Here is a 20,512-nt window from a genome sequence, read left to right as displayed (position 1 = left end):
CAGGGCACTGGCTGGGGTGTGCAGGCAAGGGGGGAGACTGAAGCTGAACATGATGGGGGGAAAGGGGCAGCGGGGGTCTGCACAGGCCCTGGGGCATGTGAGGGGGGAGTAGCTGACCATAGGGCCCCCAGGATCGTGGGGGTCTGGCTGGGGAACCGGGGATCCCCAGCTGAGGCTGACCCTTAGCGCAGGCGGTGGAAAGCTCCGTGGGTGGGATGTGGCAGGGGGAGGGGGGGCCCCTGGGGACAGCATGGAGTGAGGGCCTGGAGGCCGGGGCTGCCCCAGGGCTTGGAAAAAACAAGTGAGCACCTGGTATACCAGTGGCCACTGCCCCCAGAGAGGCAGTGGGGAAACTGAGGCATGCTAGGCCTTCAGGCAAAAGCCCAGGGGCCTGGTTCTGCATGAGGCCCCGGGACCTGGGCTGATGCAGCTGGACCAAGTCCCCCCTCCCCACCAGAGACCACAACACAGCCCATAGTGAGAGGTACGAGCTTTATTCCCCCGTCCCCATCCCCGGGGTCACCAGGCCTCGGGGCCGGGCGGCCCGAAGCGGCGCAGCAGCTGCTCCTGCTCCTCCAGGTCCTTGCGCACCTTCTTGCGCATGTAGAAGATGGGGCAGTCCCGGCTGTGGGGGTGATGGCGGTCAGGCCGGGCCTGGGGGCACTGAGCAGGGCTGGGCGGTTCCCAGGACTTTGGCCCCCGCCAGCTGCCCACCCTGAGGGGAGGGGGCTGTTTGCCCAGGGAGGGGGGCAGATAACAGCGGACATCCCAGGCTCCGCGGTGGCCGTATATCACCTGTCACCTGGCGTGGGAACCCGCCCCGCCCACTCGTTCCCTGGGGAAAGCCAGCTCCACCCTGGGGTTGTGGCGAGGGGGGCCATTTCCTGCAGGCCTGCCGTGCAGCCAGGGTCCTGGGGCGATGGTGGGGGGCTGGGCTCGGCCCCCAGGCGGTGGGGTGGGGCGCACCTGGTGCAGATGACGTCCTCGTGCAGACTGCCCTGGCAGCGCTGGCACTGCGTCCAGAGGCGGGAGAAGCGCTCCTCTAGGGCGTTCAGGTGCGACACCTGGGGACGGCGGGGCTGAGCAGAGCTGGGGGCCCCCACCCCCACCCCACACCCCCACGCCCGGCCAGCGCCCCTCACCTCCTTCTGATACAGCTCTGACTCACGGGGCTGGCAGAACTTGCACACGGCTCCTGAGAGTGGGTGATATGGGGGTGCTGGGGCTGAACTGGGCCAGGCCCCCCACCTCTACCCTTCCCCGCCCAGGCCCAGCCCGGCCTCTGAAAGTCCCTGCAGGCCAGAGAACAAGGGTGCAAGTGTGTGTGGGGAAAACTCCCCTGGGGAACCCCGGGGCGGGTGAGGACCCTGCAGAGGGCGCAGACCCAGGTGCCCGGGCGGGGGTCTCACCCTGGTGGCTGAGCACCGTGCGGCAGCCAATGCAGCAAACCCGCCGCGTAGCGAAGGCCAGGAGGCCGCCCACCTTGCCGGTGAGCACTGTCTTGCAGCGCGTGTGGTCGCCCCCTGCAGAAGGGCAGGATGTGAGGAGGCTGCTCCTCCTCCCCAGTGCCCCCCAGTCCGCTTTTACTGCCCTCCATACTGGAACCCACATGCCCCCATCCCCAGTGCCCCCATTCCCCCCCAGAGCCCCCATCCCCTCCCCAGTACCCCCATTCCCCCTGAGCCCCCATCCCCCCCAGGGCCCCCCACGCACGCAGCAGCACGGCCTCGGCACGGCCCTCGCCTAGGATGGGCTCGAAGATGCGCATGAGCGGCTTGGCCAGCTGCTGCTCCAGGTAGTACTGTGTGTCGATGGGCAGGCTGTGCTCCAGCACGAAGAGGGGGTCCTGTGGGGGTCACAGGTCATAAGAAGCGGGGGTGGGAGGGGGAAAGCAGAAGTGGGAGGGGGCGGGTGGGCTGACCTCAGACTTCATGTAGGCTGCCACGCCCTTGGCTGCGCCGATGATGACGTAGGGGACGCGGTCGCCCAGGCTGGGCGCGCTCCCAGGGTCGCGCTTCCTCATCCTGCGGGAGAATGGGCGTGGGCGTGGGCCGCAGTGGGCACAGCTGCTGGGCTGTGGGTAGAGGCCCCCCCAGCCCCCCGCACCTCTCAGCCAGCTCCACGTGCGCCTGCTTCCCCGCATAGTCGGCCGTTGCGCGGGTCAGCTCCTTGGTGATGACCAGTTGCGAGATGTCGATGCGGTTGCACAGCAGGTCTGAGATGACGTCCTTGGCGTGGGCCACGGCGCCCTCAGGGTCTCTGTGGAGCAACATCAGAGCTTTCCAGAGCCAGGCTGGGCTGCAGGCTGAGCTCAGGGCAAAGGGGGCAAATGCCACAAGTGTGGCAGGGCCTGAACTCACAAATGCGGGACCCAAGTCACTACTGCCCCCAAGGGGCCTCAAGTACCTGTGTCCCAGGGGGTGATGGGAGCTGCGGCCCATACCCCTGGGTCTGAGGGAGGAGGATGGGGGCTGGATCTCTGTCTGAGAGGGGGACTGGGTCTGGACCCCTGGATGTGGGGAGGCTGGATGGGGGATGGGGCACACATACCGGTCCACGAGCAGGCGGCGCAGGGAGGCAGTGACAAGGTTGGCCACCAGGGGGCAGTTGTCCCTGCGCACGGCCTCCAGGCCCTTGCAGTCCATGCGGTCGTGGGTGTCAGGGCGGGAGGAGAAGAGCAGGCCGGCATAGCGCTTCTTGCTGATGAGCAGGTAGGGGAAATAGACCTGGGAGGGGTTCAAGTTGGGGACCCTTGAGATTGCAGGTTGCTCCTCAATCCTTAGAAGCCCCTCAGAAATGGGTGAGGCAACAACTGCTTCTCGGATGCAGGATGAAGGTGTGGGAGAACCCTGGAACCTAGCAAAACAGTCCCCAGGATGGTCATCCTACACTTAGGGCAGCCTGAAGAGACAGCGACATGAAAGAACGCAGAGCTGGGGGTGCCCAGGCAGGGTCCCCAGCACCCCCAATAAAAGGAGCCCAAGGCCAGGATGAGCTGTGGCCAGGGCCCAAATACACTAATACCTGCCATAAGCCAGGGACACCACGACAGAGTCTTCACGCCACCATTTCTGTCCCTGCCCTTCAAATACTAGAGGCTAACGTTCCTAAACCCAGCCCCTAATGCTGAAGAAGGGGTACCCTAACACCGACAGGCCTTGTGGACCAGGGCCTCCCAGAGCCTGGCAGGCCAGGGGCCCCACATTAATGCAGCCTCAAGCCTTGAGGGAACCTAAGAACCAGATGACCCAAAACTGGCCAGGCCCACCTGGCTGCCCGCAGCTCAGAAGTCGGAGACAAACCTTCTCAAATTCCAGCCGGATGGGGGATGGGAAGTGACCAGACACCCAGTCTGCAGCCTCGCGCCCCAGGGCCATGGCCTCGGCCACTGAGGACACACCGAACCGGCACATGACCGAGTCTGTGTCGCCATATACCACCTGGAGGGACACGCATGACTGAGTGGAACCTGCAAGGAGGGACACGGGCCAGCTTCCCGCCCGGTACCAGGCCTATCAAGGGCGGAGGTCCTGACCTTGGCATTGCCGCTGTAGCCATTCTCCATGGTGTACTTGGACTCCACCAGCTGCTTGGTCTTCTCGATCATCTGCCGCCCGAAGCCGGTGACGCTCTGGGGAGGGGGAGGCAGTTGGGGCAGGGTCCTACGCATGCGCCTGCACACACGCACGCTCTATCTATAAGTCACACTCTCCCCCATCACAGGAGAGAAGCCTGAGGCTGGGGTGCAGTGTGGAACACAGGGACACAGACATTAGTGACTCTCCCACTTAGTCACGGGGGTCCAGGGATCCAATCAGCTCACTCTGCTGCTTAGCCAACATGCTTAGTGCACAAACACTTTGTATAGCTCACACGCATGCTCACACTTGCATGGAGTGGGCATGTGTGCTCACATCCATGTGGCGTGCCCTCGACACCTCCACTCAAGTCCTTTGCTTCCTGTCTGTTCCTTGAGTGATTCAGTATTTTATTATCCACCCCTTTTCCTCCATTTGCTTGAGACAGTAATACGGAGAGGCCATGAAACAAAGGGGGACGGACAGGGGTGGACAGGCGTCCCCCCCACAGCTGCTGAGGGACATGGAGAACTGGGTGAGGGTGATGGCCTCAGGGGCGTGCCCTCTCCCCAGGGAGACAGCTGATGGCAGCTCCATGAGCTCAGCCTGGCCTGGGCAGGAGACCCAGCAGTGCAGTCACTAAGGTCAGGCCCCATGCTGCCCCCAGGATGGATGCAGAAGACCAAGGCCATGAATCTGGGAGCCTCCTGGCTGACACAGAATGACAGGGTCCCAAAGCCCGGCATTTCCCCTGCCATCATGTGCACCGCTATCTTGTCTGAGTCAATGTTTTAATGATACTGAGGTTTCAACTCGGGGCCTTGAGCTCACATGAGCTTCTGTGGCCAAAGTCCTAACGGCCCATGCGGCTGCGCAGGCTTCCCACAGGCCATCAGTGACTCCTGCTGCCCGGTCCCACCCTCGCTGTCCTCACGGTACCTGCCTCCTGAGCACTTCCTTCACAGGGTATCCCCGGGCACGGCTTGGTCACCCCCGTGCCCCCAGGGGTCAGAGCAACACCCACCCAACCCACAGCACAAGCTCAGTAAGATGCTGTGGAACAAACTGGCCAAGCTCAGGCCTCCCAGTGCCCAGAGGCCAGGTGACCCCCACAGCCTGTGCCACCCTGCCTGCTAGGGTGGCGGGGCTCACCTGCGAGATCTCCAGGCAGGGCAACTTGCCCACCTGGGCCCCGGTGAAGCCATACACGGAGTTAGCGCTTATTTTCAGCGCCAGCTGCCGCCCATCCAGAACCTGCCGCCGCAGCGGGTCCGTCTCCTGAGCCAGCTCAGCCTTGGCCCTGGGAGTGGAAGAAGCGGGGAGGGAGAAGGCTGCTCAGGTGGCACCCCAGCTCCAGAGGCATGGGTCATGGTGTCGTATATAACAGGGGCGCTGTGCACAGCTCGAGAGCCTGGCACACTCCGGCAGTGAAGCAGGGCAGAGCCCCATGGGCACTGCCGGGTGAGGACAGGGCGGGGGCAGCGCCCACCTCTTGCGGGCGCTGAGCAGGTTCTCGAGGATCTGGGGCAGCAGGCCCTTCCGCACCGACGCCTTCACAAACTCGTCCCCAGTGGGCGTCTTGATGAACTGGTCTGCAGCCAGGCTGGGGAGGCAGTGGGCAGCTGGTGGGATGTCACTGGGGATGACAGGCCCCCCTGCCACCCCTACTCTTCCTGGGCCTGCCGTCTCCCCAGCAGACTGCCAGCTGGCTTCTGGAATGGGTGGTGTGGGGCGCCGTACCCGAGTTTCTGTGCAGCCCCAGGCCGCAGGAGCGTGGTATAGCACAGATTGTGCGCCATCATGATGGACGGGTACAGCGAGGAGAAGTCCAGGGTGGCGATGGGCACATCGTAGTACCTGGGGAGGCCAGGTGGAGTCAAGGCTGGGGTGTCCCACCCACAGCCCCCCTCTCGTCTCATCCCAAGGCCTCACCCTTTGAGGGGCTCAATGACGGTGGCTCCGGTGTAGTCCTCGCCGCCCTCCGTCTTCACCACGGGCATCAGCAGCCCCTGACACCGCGCCTGGGGGCACAGGCAGGTGAGCAGCGTGGGGACCCTGGGCAGGGACAGCGATCCCAGCAGCGCCACTCACCTGTCGCAGCAGCTGGGACACCACCTTGACCTGCTGGCCCCGGCTGAGCAGGTAGCCGAGGGGCACACCGGTGACCCGTGCCATCTCCACTGCGTTCACCAGCACCATGAGCCGCTCGAGCAGGCGCAGCGGCAGGAAGGCGTCCTTCAGGCAGTACACGGCCAGCCGCCGGCGTGTCTGCTCATTCCCATTCTGCGGAAAAAGGCACCCATGGGCAGCGCGCTCACACGGGGCAGGGAGGACATGGGAGGGATAGAGGTAGGGGAGGTCAGGCAGGCTGAGGGCCCTACAGGCACCAGGGGTCAGGAGGGAAGCAGTCAGTGCAAGATGGTAGCATTGAGGTCATGGAGCCAGGTAAGGGGAGGGCAGGAGGTCAACATGAGGCCAGAGGTCAGGAGAGCTGAGATGTCAAGGTCAAAACTTTGGGGTGTGAGATGGCCATCAGGGGATACTGAGTGAGGTCAAGGTGAAAGGTCAGAGGCTGGGATGGTGAGGGATCGAGGTCAGGGCCAGGGTTGGAGTGTGGAGGTGAGAGGCTGGGGTGAGCACCTGCAGGTCGGTGATGATGCTGTGCTGCACATCCTCCTTTTGCTCGCCCAGGAAGTGGAAGCTGACAGCGTTGAGTGTGTACGAACGCAGCTTGTACTCCCGGAGCAACACCTGTGCGAGGGATGATGCCAGTGCCCGGCACACGCCAAGTCGGCGTCCCCCACCCCTCACCCCCCTTCGCTGCCCGCACCTGCAGCATGTCCATCTGCACACGGCCCACCATGCTGACCACCTTGCTGTCCCGCCTGCCCATCTGCCTCGACTGGAACGAGGAGTCCCGGATGTTGGAGCGAAGGCCAGTCACACGGCCCAGCAAGGAGAAGGACTTCACCTGTGGGGACGAGGGGCTGGGTGGTACTGGCGGCGCCAGGTTGGAGGGCAGAGGGCGGGGAGAGGGGCTGAGCACAGTGGCTGCTGCGTGGTGCGTCCGGGAGGCTGGGCTGGGGGTAGAGTGGAGGCCAGGGACAAGGGCGGCACCCGGGGTGTTGGGAAGCCATGGATGAGGGGTGCTTATTAGGTGGGCGAGTGGTTGGCAGCTGCAGGCTGGCGGGGCACCATGGCCTGGGCACACACCATGGGAAGGCCTGGTGCTGCTGGGGACGTAAGAGTTTGTTCTGCTTTTTCATTACCAAGTTGGCCAAAGATTCAGAAAAGCAGCAGAACAATACCGGATCCCTGTTAGGCCTGCACCGTGTGCCCTCCAGATGCTGAAGTCCCCACCCAGGACTACAGCACAGCCCCATCTGGAAACGCGTCTCTGCAGGGAATTAGAGCCACTTTGTGCTGCATCACCTCATGCTTAACAAGACGGCAAAGCAGGGACCAGGCACACTGCCCCACGCTCGTAGTCTTAGGTATCTGGGAGCTGAGACAGGAGAATCACAGTCCCAGGGTGGTTGAGGGAAGAGCGTGAGGCCCTATCTAAAAAAACAAAAGTGGAGCCGGGCGCTGGTGGCTCACGCTTGTCATCCTAGCTACTTAGGAGGCTGAGATCTGAGGATCGCTGTTCAAAGCCAACCCCGGGAAGAAAGTCCATGAGACTCTCACCTCCAACAAAGCATCAGAAAACTGGAAGTGGCACTATGACTCAAGTGATAGAGAGCTAGCCTTGAGCTAAAAAGCTCAGGGACAGCACCCAGGCCCAGAGTTCAAGCCCCATGGCAGAAAAACAAAACAAACGAAAACCTCAAGTGGTAGAGTGCCTGCCCAGCACAACGTAGGCCAAGTTCAATTCCTAGTGCTGCCAAAATAGAAAAGAAAGGAAAGTGTAACAGACAGGCAGATGACCAGGCATGGGCTAAGTTAGAAGTGAGGCCTGCTGGGGTAGACACTGCCCTCATGACCACCCCCCCCCCCCCCGCTCCCCAGAGCCAAGAGCAGATCCAGTTCATTCTGGCAAGGGGGATAGGTGTTGAAGGATGGTGGATTCCCACCCTGGCTCAAATCAATCCTCCTTCCTGTTTCCTGCATGCTGGGATTACAGGCATACACTACCTCACCCAGTTCTTACTAGCAGTTCTAAAGCTAGGACTGGACACAATGGCTTACAAACCCCTGTGTACTGAGGGTTAGACCTCTGGACACAAGGGCTTTCCTGTCTGGTGGCAACACCCTCCTGTCACGAGGGGACTTTGAACGGGGCAGGGCTGGGCGTAGGACTGTTGGGACTGGCCAGGACTTGGGGCTCAGATTCACAGAGCCACAGACACCAGGAGCCTGTTCGTCAGAAGGGGCCTCACCTTGAGGGTCTGGGCCCGGGAGATGAGGTAGGGGAGGTCGAAATTCTGAATGTTGTAGCCTGTGATGACATCAGGGTCCATGGTGCGGACAAAGGTGGCCCAGGCCTGGGGGCAGAGCACAAAGCATCAGTCTGGCTCTTCTGCCTCAGACACCCCTATTTCCAGTGTTCCTGATGCCCTTTTGGTGTTCGTGGCCCATGGCCTGGCTGGGCATAAGGGACAGGAGTCACCTGCAGCAGGTCCTCTTCCCGCTCATAGCTCTGCACGTTAGCACCCAGGATGGGGGCACAGGACCGCAGGGTAAGTGCCAGGCGCAGAAAGGGCTCTGACTCGCCCCAGCGCAGGCCTAGTGAGCAGATCTGGATCACAGGGTCCCGCTCAGGCTCAGGGAAGATGCCTGCAGAGGACAGGAGGCAGGAGAGGGGGTACAGGGGCCTGATTGCTGCCTCTTCCTACCTCAGTCCATGGGTGGATCTGCCCCTCCCTCTCCCCCTTCTACCCGGCTCCCTCCATGCCAGCCACACCAGCAGGAAAGGTGCAGGAGCTTTGCATTGGCAGTCCCCTGGGGCGGGCTCCACCCACTGATGGAGGAGGAGGGAGAGGAGGGAAGGGAAGCGGAGGGGAGCAGACCTTTGCGGCCCGCACACTCGATGTCGAAGCTGAGCACGCGCAGGGGTGCAAGGCGCTGCCATGGCCCTTCTGGGGGGTGGCTCACAACATCTGACCACAGCACGTCGGCCTCTAGCTGACACAGGGTGGCCTGGGGGACAGCACAGGTCAGTGACAGTAGGGGTTCTGGGGCACCGCCCCCTCTCAGGAAGCCCCGTACCTTCTTATCAGGCCGCAGAAAGTACTTCCCAGGCGGGAGCTCCAGCCAGTTGCAGCCGACGATGTCAGTGTCCACCATGAACCTGAGGGACAGCAGGTCAGTGGAAAAGGGGTCGGGGGCAGGGGCGAGGGGGGCAGGAGCTGGGAGGGGGGCCAGGGCCACACCGAATCTCAAAGTCCACGTTGGCCTCGTAGGGTGCGAAGCTGGGGGTGCCCAGGCCTGCCACGCGGATGCCCTGCTCCAGCAGGCGGCGGGCGGGCGCCACCAGGCGGGGCAGGGCCAGGGTGATGCGCAGGAATGGGGAGGGGCCGTGTCCGTGGTACCCGAACATGCCTGTGGACACAGGAGACTGGCACCAGCCGGCAAGCTGCCCCATCCCCACGGGGCCCAGGCTGGGGGACCCCACACTCACTCTCCCGGGAGCACAGCTCCACAGCCAACACGGGGGGCCCAGTGAGCTGTGAGCCCCCGCGCTGGTCCCGGCTGATGGCCGCGCTCAGCTCTCGCTGCAGCTCACTCAGGTGCTCTGAGCCAAAACCTGGGACAGGAGAGCCGGTCAGAGCCAGGGCCTGGGGTGCCACAGACGGACGGTGGGAGGTGGGGGATCCTCAGGTCAGGGCCACTCACCGGGAGGTGCAGGAGTGTAGAAGTAGGGTGCAAAGCCATGAATATGGCAGCACACAGACACACCCTCATCAGTGACCCCGAAGGCACGGAGCACAGGCACAGAGCCACGGGAAGGTGGGGGTCCCCCTGGCAGGGGCCATGCTGGGCCTGGGGGGGGGGGGAGGCGGTTAACAGAGCAAGGCAGGGAACCCTCAGGTCCCATGGAGGTCTCTTAAAGCCACTCCAGCAGCTGGCCACTCCCAAGCCCACAAGCACTGGGCTCCTTCCCCGCCTAGTGTGCCTGTCCAGCATGGCTGCAGCATGGAGCCCCATACCACAGTATAAAAAACAGCTACTACAGGCCAGGCTTGGTGGCTCATGCCTGCAATCACAGTTTCTCTGGAAATAGACACAGGAGAATCCCAGCCTGGGCTAACTGTGACCTTATCTCAAAAACCAAGTTGGACATGGTGAATGAAGCACACCTGTTACCCCAGCTACCTATGTAGGGAGGAGGAGGATTGTCTAATGCTGGCCCTGGGCAAATGAAAGGATGTTACTCTACAAGTAACTAAAGGAAAAAGGAGGGCTAGGAATGTGGCTTAGTGATATCGAGTGCTTGCCTAGCATGCATGAAGCTCTGGGTTGGATTCCTCAGCACCACATATACAGAAAAAGCTGGAAGTGGCGCTGTGGCTCGAGATAGAGTGCTAGACTTGAGCAAAAAGAAACTCAGGGACAGTGCCCAGACCTTGAGTTCAAGCCCCAGGACTGACAAAAACGAAACAAAACAAAAAACAACCTAAAGGATAAAGGAGGTGGGAGTATGGCTTGAGTGCAGCTCATCTGTCTAGTGAGTGTCCTGGTAACCATCACCCTGTACCCACAGTGCAGCTGGGGTAGGGAGCCTGGCTTCTTGTTCTCCGCCCCCTGCCAACCCCAACACTGCCTCCTCCAACTCACCCACATAGTGGTCGATTTCTAGCTGCTGGAAGATGAGGGGCTCTGTTTTGGGGTCCAGGGGGGGTGGGGTGGGTCGTAGCCAGCGGGGATCCACGGCTGTTGAAGGGAACTGGCCTGTATGGGGCAAGGAGCATACTAGTTCTCCCCAGAAGTGACTCCCCTCACTCCCCACAGCCCATTGCCCCTCGGTAGCCCCATTTACAGGAGGGGTGGGGTGGAGGGGGAATGAGGTGGGGGGGGGGGTCTGGGTCAGGTGGGAGACTCGGGAGCGACTGGGGCCAGAAAGCAAGACATGGGGGTACAGTGGCCTAGTAACCCAGGAGGCTAAGTTAGAGGATTGCCAGAGTCCACGAGTTTTAGAGCAATGTCAGCCACATAGTGGGACCCCATCTCAAACCACTCCAACCTCAAGCATGGGAAGACATGCGCTGGTATGGGGCGGAAGTGTCACTGAAGACTGCTGAGGCCACATGGGAACAGGTGAGGGCTGAGGGGGGGAGGGGGGCCCAGCCCAGAACTTACCATCTGGAGCGCCCTCCAGGGCCTGCTGCAGCTGCTCCTCCTCCTGCTCCCGCAGCCTGTGCTCCGCCTCCATCTCTTCCAGCAGAGCCAAGTCCTCCTCCAACGGGGATGCTGGGGGCTCATAGGTGTCCCAGAGGCCCCCTCGTGCCTTCTTTGGGGGCACCTCGGGTCCTGGGCCTTGCCGCCGCTTGCTGTCCATCCTGCTAGCAAGCCAGGGACTGGTGGAGGTCCAGATCAGACAGACCCCCTTCCTATCTTCCTCACAGACCCCTGCACTCACCAGGACCAAGCTGTTTTGCTTCCCCCTGACCCTCAGTACTGGGAATGGAGCCTAGGACCTCAAGTATGCTAGGCAAGGGTTCTACCCGAAGAGCCACATGAGCAGCCCTTTCTGCTTAGCTACTTTTCAAGGAGGATTAGAACAGGGACTTAAAAGCTGCTTTTGGAGCCAGGCGCCTGTGGCTCATGGCTGTAATCCTAGCTACCCAGGAGGCTGAGATCTGATGATTGTGGTTTAGTTGGAAGAAAAGTCCCTACGAGAGTCTTATCTCCAATTAACCACCCCAAAACCACAGAAGTGGTGCTGTGGCTTAAATGGTAGAGCACTACCCTTGAGCACAGAGGTTCAGCCCTGAGCTGAAGCCCCACAAACAATAAAAAAAAAAAGCAAGCTTTTGTCAAGACCACCAGCTAAGGAAAGCCAGAAAAGCCCAGTATGCCTCCTCTAATCTGTGTGTGACCATGTTCTAAGCTGCTCTCTGAAGTCCTGCGCAGTCAGTCACCTTGGAGAGAACAAGACTGATCCTAAGGACTTTACCACAAGGAACGGGACCAAAACTATGCCTAAAGAACAACGGCAGAGATACGGCCTAGGGCAGAAGCTCAGAAACAGTGCCCAAGCCCAGAGTTCAAGCCCCAAGACGGGGGCCAAAACAAAACAAAGGAGTAGTATGGAGCTGTGTAAAAGGGAGGCGTACTGGTGTACCATTTGAGTGGATGAGCGGATGGGGGAGGACCTGGCAGAGGGACTGCTCAGGAAGCCACAGGTATGATGGTGAGCTTGCAGTTTTGTATTTTGTATTTAGTAAGACCCTAACTGTAGTCACAGAAACAAATCCAAACAGAAGCCTAGCAACTGCTGTGCAGCCTGTAAAACTGTCACTGTGACAAGTGAAAAAGAAAAAGCTGCCATGATGACGTGTGGTACAGGAAGGTCCTGGGATACAAAGTATCAAGATTCGCCAGGCACAGTGGCTCACACTCCTAATCCTAGCTACTCAAGAGGCTGATATCTGAGGTTCACAGTTCAAGGCCAGAAAAGTCCATGCCAAAAGTAAAGGCATAGTATAAGCTGCAGAAAACTGTCAGGAAAGAGGAGAGTGAGGGCATAAGAGTTCAAGCCCCGGTGCCATTACATCGAACACAAAACAACGGGAGACAGACATGCTGTGCTCTCCCTTTAGCTACAACCCAATCGCCACTCCGCAGCCAGCTCAGGCTCACCAGGCTCGGCAGGACCCGGGCCCCCATCTCATCTCTGCCTCCAGGTGTATTCCGCCCCTACTCCCTCAGCAGCCCAGCTCCTTCCTTCCTACCTCAGTGCCTTTGCACTTGCCAATGGCCCTTCTGCTCGGCTTTTTCCTTCCAGACAGTTCCTGCTCCGGAAAGCTTGACTTTGGAGTTCCAGCTAAAGAAGCCGGCGGCCCCCGCCGGTCCGGACCACCGTGGCGGCTAGGTTCTCCTGGTATAAAGCAGAAGGAGGCCCGATCCGACCAGTACACTACCCGCGGTCGCCCACCGCCGCCTCGGCTGGCTCCTAGAACAGCGCCGGACACAACAGGTAACACCGGGAGACACCAGGCCGCACGTGCGCTCCCCAGCCCATCCCGCCCCGCCCCCGGCCCCCGCCCGCCCGACCTCCCAGCAGCGCCGTCCCGGCCCCGCGCCCTCAGCACACGGAGTGGCCGCCCCCATGCTCACACCGGCTCTTCCCGCGCAGTCCACCCGCCCGTGCCTGGGACGCACTCGTCCTCCCCCCCGCCCCCCAACCAGTAGAGTCTCTTCATCCACCCCGTCCCACGTGACCCCAAGCCCCGAACGAGCTGCCGGACCCGCGCCCCGGCTCCCCACTCCCGGACTCCCCTCCTTCCTTACTCACCTGCTTCAAACTCCGTTTCCCGCCACGGCGTACGCCGCCGTGACCTCTGACACCAGCGCGCGCAGGCCCAGTGCCGCAGAACGTCGCACTAGGAAAACACAACGCGGCGCCCATTCTCGGTGGCCCCGCCCCTCGACCGAGAGACAGGCCACGCCCCGTGACCAAATTAGGAAGTGGCCCAGCCCCCTCGTGACGCAACGACCCACAAAGCCACGCCCCCGTCGGCGCCAGCCACGCCCTCCTCCCGCCCCACGCGCCCCGCGCTCTGCCTCCCTCGCCCGCGCACCCTCCGCTCCCCTCCGCCTTGGGTCCGGGCCGAGATCCGAGGAATGCTCGGGTATGCGCTGCCCTGCAGTCTGCCCGACGAAGGACGGCCTGCCATCCCTGCCGAGGCTCTCAGCCTGTTTCCTCCAAGTGTACGACCGTGGGATAAGGTGGTCATAAGTAACTAACATGGCTTCCGGAGTCCAGCCCATCTCTCCGTGCATCCCGCCCCTGCCCCAGGGGCACCACCGCGGACTCACCACCCAGGCCTCCAGTCCCTCACTTTGGAGGCCCATCTAGCTGGGTCCTTTGCGGGATCCCCTCGCTCCTGGGTCCCACCCCACCAGAGCCCCTGCCCTCCCACCAAGTCCCCCTTGCCTGCTGGCCACCTCGGGGTTTGTCCTGTCACCGAGGTCTCCAAGGACCAAACCTTGTTGGATGTCACACTCCATCCCTTCCAGCGGCATGTCACCTCTGATCCCCAAACAAATGCACAGCCAGACCCCAAAGTCGTCTCAGGGCCCCTCAACCTAGATCTTGCTTGTCCCTCAGGAGTGGTTCCAAGTCATCCTGCCAGGCACCCATCTTGGCCCCAGGCAGCTAGTGAACATCACCTGCACTGGGGAATCTGTCACCACAGCCTGGAGCCTGGAAGCCACTGGCCTGTGTAATCAGACTTGGGGACTGGCATCACCAACCCCCGTGGAAGCCCACTTCCCTCCTTTGCTCAGTGCAGCGCCTATGTGTACTCATTTTATTTCCTTGTTTTTAGTTTTTATTAAATAAAAGGAACAGAAGGAGGGGGCTATTGTCTCCTGGGCTGGGGGTGCCAGGAGCCCCCCTCCCTCCTTTCAAGGTGCACTGCATGGTGGGCTTGAGGTGTAAGCTGGCAGGGAGGGCAGCTAGGAAAGGTCAGAGGTCGGGACCTGTGACCCATCACCCCTCCTGGAAGACTTGGAGGGTTGGGACCCCATATGGGATGCATACTGAAGGCTGAGGCCTGGCCTGGGCCCCTTCCACCCAGGAGGAGGAAGGGTAGGCAAGTGAGGTGGAGGCCGGGGTGGCCTGCCCCTTACTCGTGGACATCCCAGATCTCAGAGAGCAGAGGTGGCAGCTTCTTGTCCTGGAGCCGCAGGGCAAAGACCTGCTCGGAGTGGACGGAGCTGAGCGTGCGCAGGCTCACAAGCTTCATCAGCATGCGTGGGAAGCGGAGCTGGTCCTGGAGGGCAGAAGGACAGAGTTGGCTGCTGGCCAGATCCATGGATGGACCTGCCTGGCCTGGCATGGGCCCCACCCTGTGCCTGCTGGCTGCTCGCTAGGAAACAGTGTTTAGGCTGTCTGTGGCCATACCTGTGGCCGCTTGATGCGCGTGTAGGACAACAGAGCCTCCACGTAGGGTTGCTGCAGCTCCTCCACGCGCTGTGGCTCCTGCACATTGGGGCGGTCAGCTGAGAAGATGTTGATGGCAATGAGCAGAGCATACTCAGCATCGTCCAGGCCTAGGCGACGCATGGCCCGCGAGAACTCGAATATGGGGTTGATGAACTCCACCTGAAGGCCTGTGGGAGAGAGGCCTCGCTCAGCCCAACCCTCGTCCTCCCACCCAGGGCCTCCAGCAGCCCATCACAGGTGAGATAACAGGAATCCTGTCCCACCTGTCACCTGGGCCTGGCACCTGGGCCTGGCACCCGTGCTGACATGATGGAATGAGGGCAAGGGTGTGTGTCTGGAGTTCCCCCCACACCCACCTCACTCCTGCATGCAGTCTTGTCTCTACTACCCCTTCAAGAAGGCAGAGGGCATAGGGCCGAACCCAGGCCTCATTGTGCCTGGTCCTAGCAGACCCCACTGCTCTGGATGTAAAACCCAGGCTCACTTCTGAGACCTATTCACTCATCCATCAAACAGAAGTGAGCCCCTACTGTGTATCTGACCCCAGGTAGAAATTGTCTTTCGGAAGACAGATGATAAACATTGGTAAATCCCCAGCTGAGACTGCGGGGAGATTTAGAAGGGATGCCTGGAGGGGTCCTGGGGCTGACTTACAACCAAGTGTACATTTCATACCTGGGAGGGAACAGGGCAGGGGGGCTTTTTCATACTGAGAAAACCCTAAAGATAGGCTGGGTGCTGGTGGCTCACACCTATAATCCTAGCTACTCAGGAGGCTGAGACCTGAAGACTGTAGTTCAAAGCCAGCTGGGGCAGGAAAGTCTGTGAGCTTCTTATCTCCAATTAACCACCAGAAAACCAGAAGTGAAGCTGTGGCTCAAGTGGTAGAGAGCTAGCCTTGAGCAATAAAAGCTCGTGCCCGGGCCCTGAGTTCAAGCCCCAAGACTGACAAAAAAAAGAAAAGCCACGGGTAAGTGTGGGAGGCCTCTGCACACACCCTGCCCTGGGGCTCATCCCCAGGTCCACCTGCACTGCTCTTTGCCTGGGTGGCCCTGTGCCTAGGCAGAGACACAACTTCCCAGTGGGAGATCCAGCAGCTTGCCTCCCTGAGACAGAGGGTGCCCCCAATTCCCACCCAGATGCGCTAGGGTGGCAGAGCTCCCTTGCTGGTGCAGCCCCACTGTGCAGCAGGCCATGGGCTGAGATGCAGAGGCCCCCGGCAGCCCCGGACCTGCGCGGTGGAAGTCATCCTTGCTGTAGGTGAAGTCCTTCAGGAAGGTGATACACTCTGTCTCGTGGTTATAGCGCCGGGCCGTCTCGAGCAGCATGATCTGAGGGAGAGTGCAGGGTGGCCCCTTAGTGACCAGGTTTCCCTCAGCTCAGGATCATTCCCCATCCCTCTGCCACACCAAACTTTGTGCCCCTCCCACGTGGTCCCACACTGGGGACATGTGGTTTTGTTTAGCCTACCACCACATTCTGGCACTTAGAACGGAGCTTTGCATACAGCGGGCACTCACTACCTGATACCTGTGATTTGGTTCAAGTGTCAACACTTCTCAACAGCCTCTAGGCACATTCTCTCTGATGTGGGGTCCTCCAGCCCAATTATTCTCTGCCTCAGTCCCTTTTCCCCTTCTCTCTCTGGCTCACAGGAGGTTCATCCTGTTCTATTAAGATCTAGTCACTCCCTGTGGCATGTCATGCCCACAGGGGAAAGGTATGAGCTCACTCTGGCTCTGCACTCTGTGGCCAGGCTCTGCCCCCAAGACACCTTTGCATTTTCTTGTGCATTTGGGGGAGGGCACCCTCGCTGTTACCTCAATGGTAGATGCCTTCAGAAGTGCAATCTGGTCCTCACGGCCCAGCTGCAGGAAGCCAGGAACTTGCTTGGCAAAGTCTACAATCTCCTGGACTGAGATGATGGCCAGCTCCGTGAAGTGGGCAAAGCGCTGTTGGCGTGCATCTCGGGACTGAGGGTCTGCACCCAAGGGCCAGGGCTGAGACACAGGAGACCTGGGTGACTCCTGGGATCCCTGACCCCCAGAGCAGAGCACCCTCTAAAGAGTCTAGCCTACAGGGAAGCACCCCGAAGGCTGTGGCAAGGACGGTACCGTGACTTTGGGCTGATCAGAGAAGGAGCGTTTGTTGCACTGCAGCTGAGCGGCCACCAGCTGCTGGATCATTAGTTCCTGCGCTGCAGTTAACTGGATGCCTTCACCTTCCCCGGTGCCCTGGCTACCAGCCTCTGACCCGCCAGGTGATGCCCCAGGCCCAGAGGCTGGGCAGCTGCTGCCCGACGGCTCCACTGGTGGCGGCTGCTGTTGCTGCTGCTGTTTCTGGATTTTCTTCTTCTGGATCTGTTCTTCAGAGAGGACGCCTGTGGGGGACAGCGGGCTTAGTAGAGGCCCAAGATCATCTGGGTCCCTGCCTCCAAACTCTGCCCCATCACTTGCCATCATTCCCTGCCCACCCTGTTCATTAAGTCCTGCCCCACAACACACACTGCACACAGACTTTCTTTCCTTTTTTTCTTTCTTTTCTTTTCTTTTTTCTTTTTTTTTGTCAGCCTTGGGGCTTGAAGCTTGAACTCAGGACCTGGGCACTGTCCCTGAGCTTTTTTTTTTTTTTTTTTTGCTCCAGGCTAGTGCTCTACCACAGCACCACTTCTGGACTTTTCTGCTTATGTGGTACTGAGAAATCGAATCCACAGCTTCATGCATGCTAGCCAAGCACTCTACCACTAAGCCACATTCCCAGCCCTAGGCAGACTTTCCGCTGGGGACTTACACTGCTCCCGCATCCCAGCCTCCTTGCATTTGCGGAGTCGGCAGAGCTGGCACTTGCGCCGCATGAAGGCGTCCATCTGGCAGGTGCCACTGCCCCGGCAGGCGTAGCGCCCAGCTCCACCATGTACCACACTGCGTCGGAAGAAGCCCTTACAACCTTCGCAACTGAGCACGTTGTAGTGGAAGCCGGAGGCCTTGTTCCCACACACGCGGCACAGCTCATGGCCTAGCATCTTCGGGGCTGGGCCTTTCTTCCGCTTGCGCTCAGGCTCCTCCTCTGGCTCTATGATGACTGCAATGGGTGCACAAAGCCCTGAGACAGGGCTGCAGAGATACCGAGGACAGCGCCCAAGGCAAGAGGCATAGGACAGAGGGTAGGAGGAGGGAGACGGCTGTGTCAGTTAGCAGACCCCAGAGAATGAATCAAACTAGTCAGCATCAAGGAGAAATGAAGGAAAGCCAAAATACAGCCCCTCCATCTCCCTTCCCAGAGCCCTTTCTGTAGCCCCACGCTGGTTCTCATACCCCTGTCCTTGGGTTCTGTGTCACCCACAATGCAGGCAGAGCCAGCCCCATCAGTGCCTGGGAAATCAGGGTCTGGACCCTCTGGCCACGGCTCAGGACCCTCCTGCTTTATAGCTGGTGAAGAAGAGGAGGTGCTGGGCTGAGGGGGGACATTTCCTGGGACAGAGAGGAAACAGAGGAGAGAACACTTGAGTTTCTCTTGTCACTGGGAGGTGCTGGGGGCCTAGTGGAGAAGAGGGTAGCTCACCAGGCAGGGGCGTATCCAGGGAACTCGTGGTAGGGGAGGACATGGTGGGGTCACGGAGCAGTCTGCAGAATACAGAGAGATTGAGACTCTAGTGGGGTTGGCCCCACCTAGTGGGTGAGGCCAGTGCAGGTCCTGGTGGGGACCTGAACTATTGTTTACCTCCTGCAAACTTTTTTTCTTCTTCTTCTTTTTTTTTTTTTTGGCCAGGCCTGGAGCTTGGACTCAGGGCCTGAGCACTGTCCCTGCCTTCTTTTTGCTCAAGGCTAGCACTCTGCCACTTGAGCCACAGCGCCACTTCTGGCCTTTTCTATATGTATGGTGCTGAGGAATCGAACCCAGGGCTTCATGTATAGGAGGCAAGCACTCTACCACTAGGCCATATTCCCAACCCCCTTTTTTCTTTTTTAACTATTAAAGAAACCCCACTCCCAGCCCTAGACCAAGAGGCACCCTCCCCAAACCATTTCAACAATGCCCATCCCCTTCTGTTCCAGGTCAGCTCAGTTTTAACCCCTGTCCTGCCCCAGGCCCTACCTGTCAAGCCCCACCTGCCCACCTTCCCCAAGTACTAACCGTTTTTTCAATCATGCTATTGTCCAGCCCCACCCCCACCAAGTTTCCCACCTCCTACTCTCACTAAGACTCCATCTTCCATCTACTGAGGAAGCCCTCAACCATTCGGATCCCATCTGCTCCTCCCTTTTTTTCTTCGAGTCCCAGCCCACTCCTCCAGGATCTGCCTGTCTTCCCATACAGGCCTGCCCTGAACTTGCTCAATTCCATCTGCGCCCCTCAATCCAAGTTCTGACACCTACCCCTTCTCAGGACCCCCTCTGAACCCCGCTTCAGGCCCCACCCCACCTTCCTCAGGCCCCGCCTTCCCTCCCTCAGGCCACACCCACCGCCCTCAGGCCCCGCCCCCACCTCGTTCCAGGTCCCGCCCCTCTCCGAACACCAGCGGGAGGCGGGGCTCATGGCTGCGCGCCGGGGTCTCACGGGCGGTCTTTACTGGGGTCTCCTACTCCCGATGCCCCGGAAACAGCCAGGGGAGAAGGGAGCTACAGAGGGAAGGAACGAGGAGACGGAGGCTGAGCGGAGCGGCGCGGAGAGCGGCGGGGGCCCGGCTCTTCCCGCGCCTCCCAGTCGGTGCACTTGCCTCCGTCCCCGGGGTCGGCTTCTCCTCCGCAGGTCCTGAGCGCCACCGCCACGGCGTCCCGCCAAAAGTAACTTGGTGGGACCTGAAGTGTGGCCTGCAGGTAGAGAGCTTGCCTAGAGTGCGCCAAGTCCTAGGTTCGAACCCTAACAGGGCAAAAGAAAAAAAAAAAAAAGGAGGAAAAGTAACTTCGCCACTTCTTCCGGCAACCCCGCCGAGCGTCAGTTCCGGAAGGGGGCGGGTCATGAGACGTGACGGACTTCCGGTCCGCCACGGTGCAGCGTACGGCCCTCCCGGAAGCAGTGGGCCCACCGGAAGTTGTTCCAGCCGGCGCTTTGTGGTGGCGCAGAGTTCCGGGGTTTGAGTGTGGAGTTGAACCGTGGGGCATCTCGGGGGGTCTTCAAACTTCGTCCGCCAGCCTTGCCCTCTTCTGGGCTCGCAGCCAGAGATTTAACCTGGAAAAACGTCTCACCACTGCCTGCTTTTCCCCACAGGACTGTTTTGGAAGTTGATTTCCGTTTTTGGTTGTTTTCTATTGCATGTTGGGTTTAGGTTTTAGCCAAGTTAAGTGGGGCACGATTTTTTTTATATAACTTTTTTTTGTAATGCTAAGGATTGAATCTGGGGCCTTGAGCATGCTGTCAGAATGTTGGAGGAGACAGATGAAAAATTGTCCAAGGTTTCCCCCCCCCCCCCTTCAGTGTTTGTCAGTGTATATCGTGTCTTTGAGTGTTCGGTAGGTTTTCTTTTTTTTTTTTTTTTTTGGCCAGTCCTGGGCCTTGGACTCAGGGCCTGAGCACTGTCCCTAGCTTCCTTTTTGCTCAAGGCTAGCACTCTGCCACTTGGGCCACAGCGCCACTTCTGACCGTTTTCTGTATATGCGGTGCTGGGGAATCGAACCCAGGGCCTCATGTATATGATCCTCCAGCTTCAGCTTTCCGGAGTGCCGGTATTACAGGTGTGAACCCCCAAGCTCAGCATCAAGTGAACTACATTTTCCAGGGGGCTGTGCAGCTAGGCATGGTCACGTGACTAGGTTCCTGCCAATGGCAGTGCAGTGCAACAAGAGTAAAGCCCTGAGAGAGGGAATTCAAGATCGGAGTTCAA

At 60.0% G+C, this 20,512-nt stretch overlaps 2 protein-coding genes across 2 annotated transcripts; both read right to left on the bottom strand.

Moving 5' to 3' along the window:
- Window positions 1–478: 478 nt before the first annotated feature.
- On the bottom strand, window positions 479–13,165 carry Pold1 (DNA polymerase delta 1, catalytic subunit). The gene is made up of 28 exons (XM_048329341.1): window positions 13,036–13,165; window positions 12,473–12,618; window positions 10,878–11,077; window positions 10,356–10,469; window positions 9,414–9,560; window positions 9,199–9,324; window positions 8,951–9,119; window positions 8,787–8,868; window positions 8,588–8,717; window positions 8,188–8,354; window positions 7,958–8,062; window positions 6,409–6,549; window positions 6,219–6,329; window positions 5,670–5,861; window positions 5,511–5,599; window positions 5,319–5,435; window positions 5,068–5,181; window positions 4,731–4,878; window positions 3,536–3,631; window positions 3,303–3,440; window positions 2,551–2,726; window positions 2,107–2,259; window positions 1,922–2,024; window positions 1,714–1,846; window positions 1,410–1,523; window positions 1,143–1,195; window positions 967–1,064; window positions 479–625 (listed from the first exon to the last, which is right to left on the bottom strand). Exons 3-28 carry the CDS (start codon window positions 11,074–11,076, stop codon window positions 520–522), a joined length of 3,321 nt encoding a protein of 1,106 aa, XP_048185298.1. The 5' UTR covers window position 11,077; window positions 12,473–12,618; window positions 13,036–13,165; the 3' UTR covers window positions 479–519.
- An 886-nt stretch (window positions 13,166–14,051) lies between these two features.
- On the bottom strand, window positions 14,052–19,316 carry Nr1h2 (nuclear receptor subfamily 1 group H member 2). The gene is made up of 9 exons (XM_048329358.1): window positions 19,177–19,316; window positions 18,253–18,314; window positions 18,006–18,161; window positions 17,482–17,772; window positions 16,806–17,071; window positions 16,512–16,691; window positions 15,923–16,022; window positions 14,650–14,858; window positions 14,052–14,518 (listed from the first exon to the last, which is right to left on the bottom strand). The coding sequence occupies exons 2-9, from the start codon at window positions 18,293–18,295 to the stop codon at window positions 14,372–14,374; spliced, it is 1,392 nt and encodes a 463-aa protein (XP_048185315.1). The 5' UTR covers window positions 18,296–18,314; window positions 19,177–19,316; the 3' UTR covers window positions 14,052–14,371.
- Between the last annotated feature and the right edge of the window lie 1,196 nt (window positions 19,317–20,512).

This window comes from Perognathus longimembris, chromosome 20 (genome assembly GCF_023159225.1).
Source record: "Perognathus longimembris pacificus isolate PPM17 chromosome 20, ASM2315922v1, whole genome shotgun sequence".
Classification (NCBI taxonomy): domain Eukaryota; kingdom Metazoa; phylum Chordata; class Mammalia; order Rodentia; family Heteromyidae; genus Perognathus; species Perognathus longimembris.
Note: the sequence above shows the minus strand (reverse complement) of the source record. Positions and strands in the feature narration are given on the sequence as shown.